The following is a 19,013-nucleotide window of genomic DNA, read 5'->3' on the forward strand; positions in this document are numbered from 1 at the left end:
ATAAGGAAGACTAAGGCCTGGTGATCTCTTACCTAGGAATACAGGAATAAGGAGAAAAAACTACATGTGGCCAATAACCTGAACTGCTCAAATGGTAGAAAGAGCACGTTTGAAAAGAATTTTCTGAATGAGATGGAAAGACATTGTAGACTGTACTGGACAATTTTAAACCATTGATAAAATTCAAAATACATGTTTTCTGTAGAACAAGAGGTTAAATGTGCAATATGCTAACAGGTTATGATAAAAATGGAGATGAGGCAGAAATTTAATTTTAGGAAAGTTTAGGAAATAAGGTTGTGAAACTAAATATGCAATAAAAATTTAAATGCAAAGCAAAATTTTGAAGATGGTTGTGACAGGAGGAGAGAGACAATTATTTCAGAACAGATATCTGGCTCTCTTTCTAGTCTAACTAAGGAAATAGTGACATGGGAGCGGCTCTAAGCAGGGATGGAACATGAGAACAAGAGGCCAGGGAAAGCTGCCTTCCTATTGTAAGAATCATGGAAGAAACATTTTTCTAGACCAAGTGCTGAATGGATCTTATTCTAAAAGGAAAGTTAGGATTCGCCAGCAACTTGCCTCCTGAAAAGATAATTTGGCCTCAAGATAACCAAGTAGAGTTGCTCTCCTACCTGGGGAAGACCCTGGAGTGGGAGAAGCAATGGCTTTGGGATGATAAGCCCCGAGATGGAGAGGAAAATCGGTCTCAAGTCCCTTTGTCTACCCAGGGGCATGCACAGTAATTGCCTGCTTACAGAGTTCTTAGCCGTGATATTTTAAACCACAATCCAATAGGCATTGCTTCCCATTTTCTGGCATTAGGCTGTGAAGGAAAATAATACCTTTCTAATTGTTTTTCTTTCTTTTAGAGGTAAACGTTTCTCTTGCTTGGCTTTTTTTTGTACTACTTCTTTGTTCTTAAAATTCAAAGCATTCTCAAGGATATGTCCAGATGTGAAGTGTTTTCCATTTGCTTTCCCTATAGGTAGTCCCTTGATAGGAGGACTGAAGTCTTTCTATGTCTCAGACTAGCTTTTTTCTTTCTAATATTTTAACTTTCTCCATCAGCTCAGTTCTTGCCTATTAAAGTTTCTAAATATATATACATAGAAATGTTATATATATATATAACTAAATATATATATAAGATATATATATATCTTCTAATTTAAAAAATTGTTTATTGTGGTAAATATGCTTGACAGGAAATCAACCGTCTTAGCCATTCTTAAGTGTGCAGGTCAGTAGCGTGTCCCATGGTTAAGCACAATGCTACGAAAATACTGGAATTCTGAGAGGCAAAGGACAACTCAGAGAATGGGGTACCCAACTGTGCTGTGGTAAGAAGTGTGTTGTGTTATACAGAATTGAACATCATTAGAGAGGGGGCCTAGATGTCTTTCCAGACCCTCCTGAGGGTGCCAGAAGGCTGGTGTAGACTTTGGCAAGTGTCTACTCCTGACATGTAAGATGATGCTTTCCTGAAAACAGAAGGGAAACTCTTCAGACTCTTTTCTAAATTCCAAGGGATTCTTTTCTTACTTGACTTAGGGAAGAGGTGGAGATCTTTATCCAAAATCTCTGATCAGGTTGCTAGTGGTTACATCTTTGTAACCATACTGTGTCCTCCATGAGATCTGTGGCCCAGATCAGCAACAAAGGGCAGAAATAATTCATTGCTAATGACATAAACTGTTAGGACAAACTGCAAATAAAATAAACCATGCTCTCCAGCACTTTCTTACCTCCTGTTCAAAACTGTCTTTGTTTGCTGCCTCCATTGCCCTGTCTTCCAAGAGCAGTCCTATTTGCTCAGAACTCCTGAGCAAGACTCACACAAGCCCCTCCTGCTCTCAGCTAGCCGTTCTCAGACCTGGGTCTCATTTCCCCAGCAGTTCCTGCTGGGTCTTCAGAGTACCCTGGTTTCCAATACACATGGGTGTCCCTTGGCATGTTGCAATCTCTGGGCATTATCCCCACAGTTCTGCCATCCCTGTGCCCCTTTACCATGGAGCTCTCAGTACCAACAATTTACAAAATGCTGTAGTTGGCCCCTATAACAAGAAAATTGGAGATTGTTCCTACCAGTCCCAATAGGTGTGAGAGTCTTTGGCCTATGTCTGTCTCATAGAGGAAAGTGGGCAAAATCTATCCAATCAAAGCTATGACAGCGTCCCAAATTCTAACGTCACACCAAAAGCCAGTGACTGAGAATGGATTGGCCCAATACCCTCCTTCAGAAAAACTGATTCTTAACCCAACAATCGAGTTTTCATGGCAGCTTCATTGAGGAGGATTTGGGGAGGCAGGAGGGATTCCTCTTGAGTCACTTTACACAAAGTTCATTTCACCTACCAGTGAAACAATCTTTTTATCCTTAATTTAAATGAAGTTGAGGAAGAAGGCAGGGGACTCAATGATCCTTTCACAGGAAAATTAAGGAACAAACAAGAGCCAAACCGTGTCCCTTTTAATGGGTGCCTGAAGAGATCTTTCTGCCTGGGCCTCAAAAATTATTATGTCTGGGTTAAAAATCTGATAGATACTGATCAAGAGCCAATCTGAGAGTGGTGAGGCCAGAAAAAAATGTATTTTTCTTATTAAAAAAGAAAATACACATGTATATTTTCCTCACATTTTTGGAAAAGTTGCATTTAATTGTTGTAGAAACAAAAGAAGTAATTTAGAATTGAATGAAGATGAGGTATTTCAAAAACACCGAAATATTTTTTCTGTTTATAATGTTAAAATTTATTAATTTCCCTCTTATTTTGTCCCTTTGTGGTAATTCAGTGGTTCTCAGCTTTCTCAGACCCAATACCTTGCTTTTTATCACAAATATTTGGTAATATTTTACCATTCTAAAAGGAAACTTACAGATAATTTTACCATTTCAAAATGAAATGTATATGCTTTCTACACTAATAATGTAAACATACACATTATTTTTATGTATAATGTTCTCACTGTAATATAAATGAGTAATGAAAAGAAAAGTTATGGATAATAGTATATAATTCAGTGTGTAAATGCTCAGGCATAATCACATAAAGAGACAAAATGAGGGAGTCTGATGCTGACACCTATATGTAATATCTCCTGAATACAGTAACTACAAATATTGCTTACAGGTATGTTGTGTCATATTTTAATGTCATAAATGGTATTGCTACTTATAATGTCATTTCCAAAGGACTGAACAACTCTTGGTAAAGTTCAGAGGAAACCAAAGTAAAATCTTTCTTCAATCCAGGATAGTTGCATTTACAGAAAGTTCAGAGAATTAAAGCTATACAAAAAAAATACTACATGTTTATGAAAACTGGGTAAAACCTGATAGCTGCTCTGATTGTTATATGTTTCACTTCATTAATATCTAATAGGGCATTCAAATAGAGAGCAAGACCTGATACTTCTTTATTGTACAGACAATTATGTGCAAGGCAAGATGTCTATTCCTTGGCTCCCACCACCAAATGCTAATACTAGTGCTGTCTTATAATGGCGATATCCAAAAATGGCCCTAGAGGCCAATGTCACCCCCAATGTCACATGAGGTTCATTTCTGTATTGATTAAAGACAAAGAACAGGAAAACTAAAATTTTTCTGTTTATTCCATAAATACTGATGAAAAAGATATTTTATATTATGAAATATTGCATTTCTATATTTTGAGAAGATTTCTAATAAGCCCTTTATTATAATATATGAAAATAACGTAGTGTTATGTTAACATTATAACAGATTAATACAGAGATTAATTCTTTTGAATTGCCTGACCTCAACATATCTAAAATCTGGAAGAGAGTATGATATAATCTACAAGGTAATGAAATTCTCATGAATACTTTTAATTTAAATATTTTTCTAAATTTTTTTACATATTTATAGGTATTATAAATTTTCTTAAAACTATCAGGGGTCTTAGTAACTGTCTTATAAATTTTGTGGTTCAAAATGAGAAAGAAAAAAATGTAAAAATAAATGGAAAAAAGGCAAGAAAGAAAAGAAATATTACTTGTTTAAAAGGACATTTAAAAGAAGATATAAAACAGAAAATATATGGAAACAAGTCATGTTGGAACTATGTTGCCACTTCTGCTTCCTCAGAATTAATTTCTGTGGCTCAGTAATTTTAGTGGTCACAGAAATTCACAGAGGTATTTCTTATTCATCTGAGGAATTTGTGGATCCATAGAGTGATAATAAATTAAGAAAAACTTTTAAATCCTGAAGATATACCTTGATGAAAAAAAAGTTCCCTTAATTCATTCCATTATTCTATTCATGTTACTAATTACCTCAGGTTTTCTGAAGCATTAAATATGAAACTGCATCAGATCCTGGGAAAATTTTAAGATAAAACATTGAAGACACTGGAAGTATGGGCAGGAGCAAAAAAAACCCAAAAAGCAAAAACCCACAAGCCTATGTATCAACCTAGCCAGTAATAGAAGTTCTTGAAAAAAATCAGTTTAACATGCCACATGTCACAAGTTATTAATACAATTTTACAAAAAGTAATTCTGAATTTGGAAAGAAAATCCATAGTATTTTATTATTATTACTTTAAACTTTTATTTTAAGTTCAGGGGTACATGGCAGGTTTGTTACATAGGTAAACATGTGTCATGGGAGTTTGTTGTACAGATTATTTCATCCCAAGTATTAAGCTTAGTTCCCATTAGTTATTTTTCCTATATTTTAAAGGATTATAATTTTATTGCTTTTGAGTAGATTTATTTATCCACTCTTCAAATATTCAGAAAACCTTCTTCCTGCAGCCTAATCTCACAGAGTCTAAATTAATGGTTTTTCTATATGCTTCTCAGAAGTCCTCTTTTAAAAACATAGTTTTCGTTTATTTAAAAATATATAATTTTAACCTGGAAACCATCATTCTCAGCAAACTAACACAGGAACAGAAAACCAAACACCACATGTTCTCACTCATAAGTGGGAGTTGAACAATGAGAACACATGGACACAGGGAGGGGAACATCACACAACGGGGCCTGTCCAGGGGTGGGGGGCTAGGGGAGGGAGAGCATTAGGAGAAATACCTAATGTAGATGGGCTGACAGGTGCCGCAAACCACCATGGCACGTGTATACCTATGTAACGAACCTTCACATTCTGCACACGTACCCCAGAACTTAAGGTATAATTTAAAATATATATATATAATTTTAATGGTGGAAGGGAGCTCTAAAGATTTCAGTATAACTTTCTGTCCCCCCTAAAAATCTTAATTAACTGTGGCCCAGGACATCTAGAAATTCTCTCAAAAAACAGAAGAGAAAAAAGTTTTAATCACTTCCCTTGGGAACTCATTTTAATGCCTACCAGCATATTGGTCAGGGATATTCTCTAAATTACAGTTTCACCATTATGTAGATATGTCCAGTAAGCTTTTAAATGATTTTTGGAGCAACAGTGCAATTGGTGATATTGAGGAAGTTGATCCCCAAGTCCTTAAACAACCTTTCACAGGACAAATCTAGAAACCCTTGTTATAACAGAAGGCCACACGTTCTTTTCCTCTTGATTTCTAGACAGATGACTTCCTACCAGAGTTATGATACCCTAGAAAAATTTTTAACTATTCTCTCCCCTTATCAGTTTTCATCACGGTGTGAGATGAATGGGACATCTAACCTGGTTAGCGAAGGACAGTTTGTGTCTTTGGAGCTGGGTGGTGGCCAGGATTTACTTACCTAAGGTGAAGTGGGATGAAAAGAACTAAAGGGCTGAGTTCAGTCCAAAACCTAAGAGACCGTGCTTCAAACAGAGGAACTTAGAATGAGCTAATGAAACTCTAAAACTCTTAAAACCTATGTTGCTTTCGTGGGCCACACAGACATTCTGTACTGGAAAATAATGTAATACTGCAACTCCAGGTGGATTCAACATCAATGGTCTTTGTACGGGCATCATTCAGAGATGCGAGGGATCCCATAAGGACTACAATGAGGGCTCTGACATTTTATAGTCCTTTTGTTTTGGGTAGATCAAGACATGGTTTTGATCAAGTAATGAAATACCATTCTTTCCTCCCCTATACCCATTTTTATTCCCAATATAAAGTAAGCAAATATGAATACTGTAGTTTGTGGCTAACGGCACAAAACACAATTCCATAAGTCAATTATCTTTTGCTTAAACCAATGGCTTCCCCCAAAGACAAACAGAAGCAAATCATAGCAGCTAATTGCTGTTACACTCAAGAAGATTTCGTTATAAAATGCAACCTTGCTGTTACAGGCATTGGAGTGCGTCACAACATGCAAGTAATAGATCCTAAAGAACTGGTAGGGAAGGAAACAAACAAGGATGATCCCTATAAAAAATAGGTTTTTCAGCTGAGCCCAGAACTCCTGGTGGGATAGTAAAGAGTGGCGTAGCTTCTGCACCATCAACATAATGATGAAGACCTGGAAGACCAACAGAATCACAGCAATGGCTATGACAAAAATGACTATCATATAGTTGATGACTTTCACATATGTGTAAGCAAGCTCTTTGTGAAATTTAAAACAGTGCTCCTCATTGTATTCCTCATGGATTCCATACCGGGAGACAACCAGGGGTACCACAATGACAATCACCAGCGTCCACATGCCAGCACTGGCAGCCACAGCATGCAGTTTTCTGTAGAACTCCACTTTGTCTTTGCACTTGAAGAAGATGAGGTATCTGGTGACCAGGATCACCACATAGAACAGGAACGTGAGGTACATGTGGATGTGCAGCATGGCACTCACAAATTTGCAGAAGGGCAGCCCAAACATCCAAGTCTTCTTGATGAGGTAGGTCAAGCGAAATGGCACTGTCAGCAGAAAAACACTGTGGACCACCACCAAGTTAATGACCGCCATGGTGGTCACTGACCGGGTGTTCATTTTCACCAGGAGGAAAAGAATGGAAATGACACCCACCAGCCCTCCAATGAGCACTATGAAGTAGAGGCTGATTAAGTGGGGTGTCACTATAGGATCGCAAGAGGAATTCCTGGAGGTATTGTGGCCAGGCATACTTGGGAAGTCACCTGGAGGAGACAAAGCACCAGAGTAACTGACGAGCTTTCAGAGCTTTGTTCCTATCTCTTTTACAGCACTGACAATGTGACTTTGTCATTTATCTGCTTACATGATATAAACTTTACATGCTTTAAGAATGAAGATTATTTCCTATGAATGTTTGCATACCCTAGACCTAAAACACAGTAAGCCATTGATTCTTACTCTTTTTTTTTTTTTTTTTTTTTTGAGACGGAGTCTCACTCTGTCACCCAGGCTGGAGTGCAGTGGCGCAATCTCGGCTCACTGCAAGCTCCGGTTCCCGGGTTCACGCCATTCTCCTGCCTCAGCCTCTCCGAGTAGCTGGAACTACAGGCGCCCGCCACCACGCCCGGCTAATTTTTTGTATTTTTAGTAGAGACAGGGTTTCACCGTGGTCTCGAGCTCCTGACCTCGTGATTCGCCCGCCTCGGCCTCCCAAAGTGCTGGGATTACAAGCGTGAGCCACTGCGCCCGGCCTGATTCTTACTCTTTAATAGGAATAAAATTCGAATCTTAATCTTCAAGTTGCCCCCCAGACAGATGTATGTAGATAAGACAATTTACATAAAACTTCAGGAGGATTGCAGACCATCTAGAGCTGCTACTTGGATACTACTACTACAGTAACCCTTTAAAAAGTTGTAAGATGGATAGAAAGATCGATGGATTCATGAAGTATACAATTTTTTTTCTTATGGGCATGATTATAATTCTCTAATTCTTTCTTACTTATTAGAAAATGACCCAAGAATATTTATACTACTTAATTCATTTAGAATACTGATTAATTTGACCAAAAATACCATCTAAGTCAAGACAGCAGCAAGCAATAGGAAGGTTTACCTGAATTTCTCATTACAATTATGTTATCTTCTAGCAGTGAGTGAGGCCTTGCTAAGCCTTCCCGTGGGCCCCACTGAAAATATAGCATGTCTCCCAACTCTCTCATCTCCTACTCTCAAAGGCCTTGCAAATTCATGACAGAGCCATTGTCATTTATCCCCTGGACTCCTGAAAGATCCGCTCCACAAATACTCTCAGTCCTTTCTAATTCATTCTCCATATTCTTATTCATTGCTTGCTATAAAAGATTTAGTAATCTTTTAATTTCACTAAGAAAGTCATGTCAGTTTCCTATCTAAATCCCTTCAATGGCTTCCCATCTCTCCTACAATAAAGATTGATAGCCTTACATGTCTGGAATGTTCTGGGTTAGAGTGGCAAAACCTGATCCCTTGAGACAAGATTCAAGCAATAATCAAGAGATGAAATTGTCAGGCTTTAATGGATTTGATATGCAGAAATGAGGAAAAAAGAAGTGTCTTGATACTCTCAGATTTCTGACTTGAACAATTGTGTTATTAGAGGTATGTCTACTGACACCAGGGAGACTAAGATTTGAGAAAGAACAGTAATGGAATTATGCACTCACTCCCTGACCTTTGCAACACATATGCAATTATTCGTATTCATTCATTGAGTGTCTCTTTGTATAATGGAACATTACCCAGCAATAAAATGAACCAACTTCTGATACACACAATACTGATGAATCTCAAACACATTACACTAAATCATGTATTCTCAATGGGGTGATATCACCTTGTGAGGGGCAAAACATTTTGAGATGTGAAGAAAAAATCTTACTCTGTGAAATCTACTTTGTGAAATTTTCTCAGGTGTATACACAGTACATAGACATATAGATATATCTGTGGTATCAAAATTTCATTAAGTGGGGAGAGACAATTAGGGAAAAATACTCATTAGAGGGACAATAACAAACACAAAAAGTTGAGAAACATTACTAAATAAAAGGTACCAGCCACCAAGATTATATATTGTATGATATCTTTTTCTAGAAAAACCAAAACTAATGTGACAAAAAGCAAATCAGTTAGCCCAAGGTCTGGGTTGTGGGGGAAAGGATTAGTTTCTGTTTTATATCATGTTGGTTACCATTGTAGTTATTTATCAAAGCTCATTAAATTGTATACTTAAAATTGGTTATTTTTATTGCATATAACTTAAACCTCAATGAAACTTAAAAAAAAAAAAAAAGATAATAATAACCCAACCTCAGGGAGCCTTCTGCATTTGTGGGCATGGAATAAAATTTTAAGGAATTGTGACTCACTTAACTGAACATGATTTTTTTTGTTGGCTCTGCAACAGCTGTCTCATGTTACACTGTGTCTTTCATCCACAGGCTGAAATCTCTCTACGTGCCTTTTATTTTTCCTTGTAGAAAAGTAGTTTTATCAAGGAGACATGAAATTATATTGTGTTCACATGTGAGTCAAGAATGAATGTGCCACCATAGGTTCTGCTCACCATTTCTTTTGGCTATTGGCCTAGTAGGATTGACTCCTAATTGATGAAAGTAAAGTAAGTAGCACATCACTTGTCCCAAGTCCTCTTTCTTATTATAAACTGCCATGATCATTGCCAGATATCAGAAACACATCTTCCATGTTTCAGGACTACACTACATTCTTGCCTGTACTTTGTCTTATTTAATTTAACCCTTACAACAGTTAATTGTGTAATGTAATATTATACTGAATTTTAGATGACAAAACTGAGCCCTAGCAGGATAAGTCATTTGACCAAGGTGTCCAAAGCACACACACACTCCCGAAAACTCTTTATTATACATTATGGAGAAGCATTGTGAATCTCCTAAGTCCAAGTTTCTAAATTGTAATACAAGAAGGAAAGGAGGCCATGAAGAAATTTGGTTCTACTCACATGGCTGTATGCCAGTGTATCTTGAAAGGTGCTTTTCTCTCTTTTTGGATATCTTACTTTCCCATTCCCTTTACTTGGCTTATAGTCAATCCCATAGGTTAGTTCACTCAATATCCACCCGAACCCTTTCTGAACTGCTTTTCTGTACAGACTTTTTGCATCTAGAGTGCTTGTATGTGCCTTAATTTCTGCTAGTCTGTTGCACTATTGCAAACCTTGGAGGCAAAAGTGAACCAAATGAGGGATGTCAATGTGCAGAGAGATTAGACGAGGTGTCTAATCTTTTGGCTTCCCTGGGCCACACTGGGGAAGAAGAATTTTCTTGGGCCATATAGAAAATACACTAACAATAACTAATGAGCTAAAAAAAAAAAAAAAAAAGAAGTTAAAAATAAATTTCATAATGTTTTAAGACAGTTTACAAATTTGTGTTGGGCTACATTCAAAGCCATCCTGGACTGTATGTTGCCCATGGGCCGCAAGTTGTATAACCTCGGATTAGACCATTTGACGAGACAGTAGTAGGTTTATCTGGTTCCTCTGGGACTGCTGTAATAGAATCCTGGATTTCAAATACTAACATGATATATTACACATGATTTCAATCACATTTTACATTAAATGTAAATACAGTAAACAGTCCAATTAAAAAATAAAGGTTGTTATACTGAATTAAAGAAACAGGATCCAGCTACATGGGTTTTAAGAAAGACATTATAAACAAAGGAATTATAATAAAAGTGATATATTCATTATGAAATTTCCTCTTTATTTCAAATAATGATTCTTCCTCGAGATCAACTTTTGGCACACTCAAGCTTCTTTTGTTTAGTGTGTGTACTTCATATCTTTTCCCTTTTTCTTGCAATCTTTATGATTATTACATTTAAAATGTGTGTGTTGTAAATAGAAATTTTGACTCGTCCTTACTATAAATTCAGAGCATTTTAATTCTATTTACCCACTCCCTTATTCTCTTTTATAGTTTTCATGCTTTTTATTTCTACATATCTAATTAAACCCCACACAATATTATTGTATTGTATCATTAACATTCAATCCCTAGTCATTTATTTTTGTCCATTTAGTTTTCTTATCCATTGATTTTTATGTCTTCTTGAATTTCTGTGTTTCCATTGGGTATAGCTTTCCTTCTGCTGAAGAACTCCATTTTAAATTTCTTTTAGCACAAATTTCTTAGGGATAAATTCTCTCAGCTTTCGTATGTGTGTGTCTGAAAATGTTTTCATTTCATCTTTATTTTTAGGATATATTTGCAAGGCATAAAAGCCAAGGTTGGCATTTCCTTTCAGTACTTTAAAGATGTTATTACATTTTATTACATGTCTCCTGCCTTTCATCATTGAGACTTCAGTTGTCAATATTGCCATTGCTTCTATTATGTTTGCATGTCTTTTTCTTTCTTTCTTTCTTTCTTTCTTTCTTTCTTTCTTTCTTTCTTTCTTTCTTTTTAAGAAAGATTTTTTGCACTTTTGCCTGGGTTTTTTTTTTTTTTTTTTCTCTGTTAATACTGTTTGGGCTTCTTAAATTTATAGGTTAATGTCTTTTGTCACTTTTGGGAAATAATCAGTTTTACCCCACCAAATATTGCTTTGTCCCAATCTGTTATCCCCTCTAAAAGTTCAATTATAGTTATGTTAGACATTTTAACTGCTTTCCTTCTGTCTCTACTTTTTTTCTGAATTTTATCTACATTTTGTCCGTCTCTTCTTCCCTTTTTCCATTTGGATATATTCTTTTTTTTTAAAAAAGAGTCTTGCTCTGTCACCCAGGCTGGAGTGCAGTGGCATGATCTCAGCTCACTGCAACCTCCACCTCCCAGGTTCAAGCAATTATTCTGCCTCAGCCTCCCTGGGATTACAGGTCTCCACCACCACGCCCGGCTAATGTTTGTATTTTTAGTAGAGACGGGTTTCACCATGTTGGTCAGGCTGGTCTCGAATTCCTGACCTCAAGTGATCCACCCGCCTCAGCCTCCCAAAGTGCTGGGATTACAGGCATGAGCCATCATGCCTGGCCTGGATATATTCTTGTCCAGTGCTTTTATCTTTGGCTGTTTCTATTCTGCTGTTAAACCAACTGGAATTCTTAATGCCAGATATGAAATACTTTCAGTTCTAGGCTGTGTTGGTGTTAACATTCTACTTTGTGAAATTTTCTCATCTGTTTCATTTTTTTCACCTTTTCCTTTAATTACTTAAATACTTTAATCATAGTTATTTCAAAAGGCTCATCAAGAACATTTGTAGATATATTTCTATTATCTGGTCTTTTTTCTCTTGGTTTTCCATTATGTAATCTTATCCTTTGATATGTCTAGTAATTTACTAATAAGTTCTGTATATTTTTCTTAAAAAAGGTAGTGGTTCCAAGTAATGTTCTTTTCCTTGAGAGGGGTCATCCTTTCTGCCACTATACTAACGTTATTTTGAGTCAAGCCTTGTTTGCAGTTCTAGTAAGGCTTAGTGTACTTCTGGGTCTCCTTAGCCCCCTTTGTAATTTCAGCTACAGTCAATAGTCTTATCTCTGACCTCTTTTTCTGATGAATCTGGCCTGACTTCAAATCCTGGTCTTATAAAACTGCTGACATCTTTGATATATTTTTCAGATGTTTTAAGGCTTAGGATATTAGTCTCCCATCCCCCCAAGTCCCAGAATTCATCAAAATGTCTTCATGCATTGGTGAAGAATTTGGATTCTCAGCTCTGAATTGGAAAAGCTACTGTGGTGAAAGAAGTTGCTTTGAGCTTTTCTCTCCTTGGGAGTCACGACCTCTTCACTAATTGCCTCAGCTGTGCTCCACTGTCTTCAAGCAAATACCTTCTGTATTTTACTTTATTTGATTTCTTGGATTATTCCTGGTGGGAGCTCTAATCAGTTGATCAACCTTCCATCCCATGAAGATGCAGAAGTTAATGCAATTTTTAACGTTTCAGTAGTACAATAAACTCTTACAGTCTTGAAATTAATTGAATTAACAAGAGAAAGGTAACTTCCTCCCCAACATACAAAGATTAGTTCCCTTTTATAAATTTCTATTATGATGTAAATATGTTATAGTACTGTTATTTGTACATTTTAAAGTGCATCATCTAATCCCTGCTTACAGCAGCCACACTCCATAACACCTTACCTTCACTCAATGCCTCAAGCTCTTTCTTGCCTTAGCACTAACACCTCTTCTCTCCCCTCCCCACCCATCTACTAATATTTCAGGTCTTAAGTCTATTATCAGTTCTTTATGGAAGTTTTCTCTGACTCCCATACTAGATAAGATCTACTTGGCCTTCTCTTTCAGAAGGTAACTGAGAGAACTCCTACACTACATGAGATCTATCTGACCTTCTCTTTTCTCCTCTTCTGAAGATAAAAGAATCACCTCTACAAGGGGGATTAAATAATCACTCGGGTAAATGGGTGCTGGTTGCTGGTATCTTCCCTCTTCCCCCCAGATTGTAAGCTCCTAAGCTCCACAAAGACAAGGACTGTGCATGTTTTTATTATTTTCCACCCTTTTATCCATAGCAATAGCCAACACATAGAAGATAGTCTCTAAATATGAAATGGAAGAGTAACTAAATATTCATAACATGTAGCTAAGAGAACAATGCATTACTTCAATTCTTGCTTCTGCTACTGTTTTCAGTGTTACTGTGAACAAACTACTTAACCTCTCTGAGGCTTATTTCTCTCACCTAAAATGTGGATAAGCCCTACCTACCTCATATAGTCATTATGAGACAAACTAGATAATTTATGCCAAAATAAAACAATATACAACATAATAATTAATATTGATTAATTGAGTAATTAATTCGTTGAGACAGTCTCGTTCTGTTGTCCAGGCTGGAGTGCAGTGGCATCATCACGGTTCACTGCAGCCTTGATCTCCTGTGCTCAAGTGATCCTCCCACCTCAGCCTTCCCAGTAGCTAGGACTATAGGTGTGCACCACCACGCCTGGCCTAATTTTTGTATTTTTTGTAGAGACAGGGTTTCACCATGTTGTCCAGGCTGGTCTCAAACTCCTAGGCTCAAGAAATCCACCTGCCTTGACCTCCCAAAATGTTGGGATTACAGGCATGAGCCACCATACTTGGCCAATATTGATTAATTTATGAGATAAATATCCAACGTATGAAGTGGAAAAAATCTTCTAGGAATATTTTAAACATCACCTTTTGGCTGCAAAATTCCTGCAAACTTCTGTTTTTCTGAGGGGTCTAGCAAGTTCGCAATAACTGGAATGGTAACTATCAGGGATGCTAATCCTAGAAATACTTTTCTTTTCTCTTTTTTTTTGAGATGGAGTCTCACTCTGTCACCCAGGCTGGAGTGCAGTAGTGGGATCTCAGCTGACTGCAACCTCTGCCTCCTGGGTTCAAGTGATTCTCCTGCCTTAGCCTCCCAAGTAGCTGGGATTATAGGTGCCTGCCACTACACCTGGCTAATTTTTTGTATTTTTAGTAGAGACGGGGTTTCACCATTTTGGCCAGGCTCTTCTTGAACTCCTGACCTCAGGTGATCCACCCGCCTCAGCCTCCCAAAGTGCTGGGATTACAAGGGTGAGCCACCGTGCCTAACTGTAATACTTTTCAGTGGCTTTCTTCATCCATGTCCCTGCTCCATTTGCTGGGAAAAGTCACCATGTTTTATGATGACATCACAGTTATTCCCAGGAGCTGGGGCTTCTTTCTGTCCCAAAACCTAGGACCCAAGCTGTTCATAATAACATTCCTTGCCAGGCTGCATGATAATAAAAGCACCTGTAGATATAGCTGCAAAACATTCAGCTAGTTAAGCACATAGAGCCAAGTCCATATCTTCCCAGCCCTGCTCAGACCTATCCATGTACTCTATGTTACTCGTTCTTGACTTGTCACCTGATATCTGGTTTTGGTTCTCTGCCTTACCTGACATACTTTTGCTCACTCTGCACCAGCTCCCTGGCTCAGACTCAGTGCTCTTGATTGTTTCCCAGGCAAACCCATCTGCCTGACTTTAAAGCCTAATTTTCCCTTCTAGGAAATGCCTCTTCATGTCTCAGCTCCCCCATATATTCTTGCTACTTTCCTGTGACTACATCTCCACCTCAAGTTTTGGAATAACCTTCTCCCAATCAGAAAAGGTTTATCTGCATCTCAGGAGATTCTGCATGAACCACTGCTGTGCCAACCCTCTCCTTATGACCATCTAGCTCTTATAAAGAGTTCTGCTCTGCTCCTTTGTTACAAATCTATTACTGACACTCCTTGGTGGTGCTGTTTACCTGCTCATTATCTTCATAACCTATTTATTGTTCCTATATTGTAACCTTGAGGTCAAGTTCCATGATCCCACCTACCTATGATCACTTGTCCTGAAATTGAGTCCTGATAGGTTTTCCAGATGCTGCCTTTTATGTCTGCCTGAACCAAGCATGTTTCCAACCTCCAAATTCCTTTTTTATTGTGCTCTGTTCACACGTAATCAGGATATTGCACAAGACTTTCAGATGATCTGCATCAAAATGCAACATCTCCATTCTGTCCCATGGACTATAGCTAAAATAATCCTTCTGCTAAACCATGCACTCTCTCAATCTGCCTGCTGGGGGCAGACTCTCGCAACTCATCACTCTCAAGGTGAGGGGCTCTGACTCTAGCCTAGGTAATAGGTTGTTGCAAAAGTAATTGCGGTTTTTGCCATTGCTTTGAATGGCAAAAACCGCAATTACTTTTGCAACAACCTAATAACAAAAAGAGAAAGAGGTTGCAGTGAGCCGAGATCACGCCACTGCACTCCAGCCCGGGTGACAGAGTGAGACTCCATCTCATAAAAATAAAAATAAAAATAAAAACAGAGAGAGAGAAAGAAAAAGGAGAAGTTAGAAAGTTCTTCCTGCACGTTGTGCACATGTACCCTAGAACTTAAAGTAAAATAAAAAATAAAAATAAATAAATAAACAAATAAAAATAAAAAATAAAAAACAAAAAAACCTCTCTTCCTCTTTACTTTGCTTCTTTCTACAAGGCACTCACTCCCTTATTGTCCCCTTGAAGACCACTTCATCTCGTGTAATGGGCACCCTACTCCCAAGATGGCTCCCGAGCATCTAAAAGCAAAGCAAGAACTAGGATGGGGCCAAATGGAGGAAGACCATGAAGCAATAAACACTTTCAAGATTCACAGATAGTAAGAAAGGACAGAAAGGGATTGGGGCACAATTTTTTCCTAGTGGGACAAAAAGATTACATATTTGTATAAGAAGTATTCCTTTGCGCCTGTAATCCCCGCACTTTGGGAGGCTGAGGCAGGCAGATTACGAGGTCAGGAGATCGAGACCATCCTGGCTAACTTGGTGAAACCCCGTCTCTACTAAAAATACAAAAAAAAAAAAAATTAGCTGGGCATGGTGGCGGGTGCCTGTAGTCCCAGCTACTTGGGAGGCTGAGGCAGGAGAATGGCTTGAACCTGGGAGGCAGAGCTTGCAGTAAGCCGAGATCCTGCCATTGCACTCCAGCCTGGGCGACAGAGTATTCCTTTGCATATGGGATGCTATTCTAGGGATTGGTGGGAATTTTTAATTAGTTGACCAAAAATTTTCTCTCTACATTTCTTTCAGAGAGACACCTCATTCTCCATGTGCGTGACTTGCTTGCAGCCATGCCTATATCCAGTGCCCAACCAGCAGAGCTGGACAATCACCTCCCAACCTATGCATGTACAAGGGGGATTGCTACATACTCGTAACAGACTGTTCTCTAAGCCCTGAGAAGAGATGAGTATGCAGGATCAATAACATGATTTTATCAGTATTACATTAAAGAACTGAATTCTCCAAATTGAATTTGAAACATTAAAATCTGCAGATAATTCTCATTTGAGTTTTAATTTTAGCAGTGTCACATTTATCCTCCAGGGCATATTTCTTTGTACAGTGGTTTATTTCAACAGCAATTAATAGCAACATCAATTCAACCAAAGTAAACATATTTGTTTGAACTTAGACCGTTAAATATTTCCTAGTCTATTAATTTATGTGTCTGTTAGAGTTGGATGCCCACAAAGAATGAAGGAAATTTCAAGCCTTTTCACAAAATGGAAAGTTCAAAGCTTAACAACCTTGAAAGGAAATGTCTTCATTGCTAAAAAATTGAGCACATACAAAAATAATAAATGCTGCTCAGAAATGCTTCCAATGCCTCACTTCAGAATATTAGCTTGTTATTTAGAACAGTCCCTGAGACTGTGGGAAAGCCAAGAGAATGTCTGAGAGACACAGTGAGCTGTGAAGCAGTGAGCCTGCCAGGTATGAGACAGACAAGCCTGAGAGACAAACACCATGGCCATGGCCGGGCCCTGGGACCCTGGAACAAGCAAGCCAGAGCCTGCAGTCACAAAAACAAGCTCAACTGATGGCTTTGACGTGTGTTAACCTGCCAAGTGTGGTTAAAACAAACACTTGCAGGTAAGAAATATACAGTCTTTGGTCAAATGAAAAGCTCTGTTTTCCTGGATGCCAGCTTTAGATGATATATGTTTAGATTTCTTAATATTCAGGTTCAGGTTTTGATATTTGTCCTGAGCTTTGGGACACAGGCACTTTGAAAACAACTGAAGCTTACAAGGTGCCCAGGATAGACTGTTTGAGACACATTTGTTGTTATTATTTAAAGATCCACCTCACACTTAATTCTGTAGAAAAATATAGCATGAATCTTAGCTCAGAATTTGGGACATGGTATGTGTCAAGTACTTCTGTAACGATTCAATGAATTCATGAAAGAGAGCGAGAGATCAAGAAAGTGAGGGAGGAAAAGAGAGAAGAGAAAGAAGGGGGAAAACAAAGAAAAGGAATAAGAAAAAGAAAGAAGAGAAGAAGATGAAGGGAAAATAGGAGAGTAGGCTCTGAGGGTCCCCGCCAGTGATGCTGGCGTTATACTTAGGCATTGAACTGACCGTAATATTTTCCTGGGCTCCGGTCTTTCTTTACACCTAGAAATGATTCAAATGTCTCAGTTACTTTCTCAGTTGATTGTCCAATATACTTTTGCTAAGGAGTGCAGCTGATCCCAGGAAAACCTGAAAGAAGTTAAGAGAGAGGTAGTTTCTGCTTCCACGGAGACAATCCATTCCAAATACAAGAAGCCGGGGAATTTTTTTTTAAACAACATTAACAATAGTTATTTGTTGATGCTACTTAGATATTTCACCTATATATCTTCATTGCGCTTTCTCTTCCCAAAATATTACCCCCACTCACACAGTCTTGCACATCTTTGAGGTGTAAACACAGACTGCATTTTCTTTCAAGCCCTTCAGGCCCCTGGGACATTCTCAGCTGCTTTCTCAAAATTCTTTACAGGTGCCTTTCAGTCCTTCCTTTGTTGTCTTATTAATTTCTCTGTTTGAATTATTTTGGTCATTTGTGGACTTGTTTTTAACTTTGAATTTCTTTCAAAACTAGCATATATTTTTTAAATAGTGGTCATGAGTTGTTAACTGAATGGGTGAAATAATGGTGAAAAAGTGCCTTGACTGGATTAAACATTTTTTGGATATGGCCACATTTGAATCTAGACCAACAACTCACATCAGGATCCCAGGAATAAACTGCAAACCCCAAGCCAGCTCTCTCAGGGTGCAGGGCTGCCTCTCTGGCTGGCTGTGGACCTCCTTGTCCCACATGAGGATCCCCTCTTTACCTCTGTGATTGACCTTGGAAGGTCATCATGAAGCCTGGCCTCAAACTCTTATTTTCCCCTGCCCTCTATCATGTCTCTGCTTAAAATCCTTCTTTGGTTCCTGTTAGAGAAAAGAAGAAACTCTGAGTTCCTACCATGACATGTAAGCCCTTTGCAAGCTGGCCTCAGCTTCTATTTCAAGGGACACCTCCTCTCTAACCCCCTTCCTTCAGCTTCGAGCTGTGACTCAGACTTACCTGTCATTCTTGGAATGTTCTCTTTCACACCTCCAGCTTGTTTCTTGTTTCTCTAGGCCCCAAATGTACAGCTAAACAACTAGAATGAAGTCCAAATTGCATCATCAATGATTTCATTTCTCTTTTTGAAAACTTTCCCTGGCATCCCATTGTCTATGGGAGCTGTGGAAACTGACATATTAGCTGACCTGACATACCAGGCCAGGTCCTGCTAGTATTTGTAGCTCTAAACAAGCCTCTCCCCTATCCTG

At 38.2% G+C, this 19,013-nt stretch overlaps 1 protein-coding gene across 3 annotated transcripts in view; it reads right to left on the bottom strand.

Moving 5' to 3' along the window:
• Positions 1-3,603: 3,603 nt before the first annotated feature.
• GPR141 (G protein-coupled receptor 141) overlaps positions 3,604-19,013 on the bottom strand; it is a 58,851-nt gene continuing 43,441 nt past the window's right edge. For 2 of the 3 annotated variants that reach the window (XM_030795842.1, XM_012496747.2), the window contains exons 3-4: positions 17,781-17,903; positions 3,604-7,055 (exon numbers count right to left, since the gene is read on the bottom strand). In XM_030795842.1, coding sequence (XP_030651702.1) covers positions 6,124-7,041 — 918 coding nt within the window. In that variant the 5' untranslated portion in view covers positions 7,042-7,055; positions 17,781-17,903 and the 3' untranslated portion in view covers positions 3,604-6,123. The remainder of the gene's footprint in view (positions 7,056-17,780; positions 17,904-19,013) is intronic. The other variant, XM_003268945.3, reaches the window with a different exon arrangement.

The sequence above is a fragment of the Nomascus leucogenys genome, chromosome 17 (genome assembly GCF_006542625.1).
Source record: "Nomascus leucogenys isolate Asia chromosome 17, Asia_NLE_v1, whole genome shotgun sequence".
Classification (NCBI taxonomy): domain Eukaryota; kingdom Metazoa; phylum Chordata; class Mammalia; order Primates; family Hylobatidae; genus Nomascus; species Nomascus leucogenys.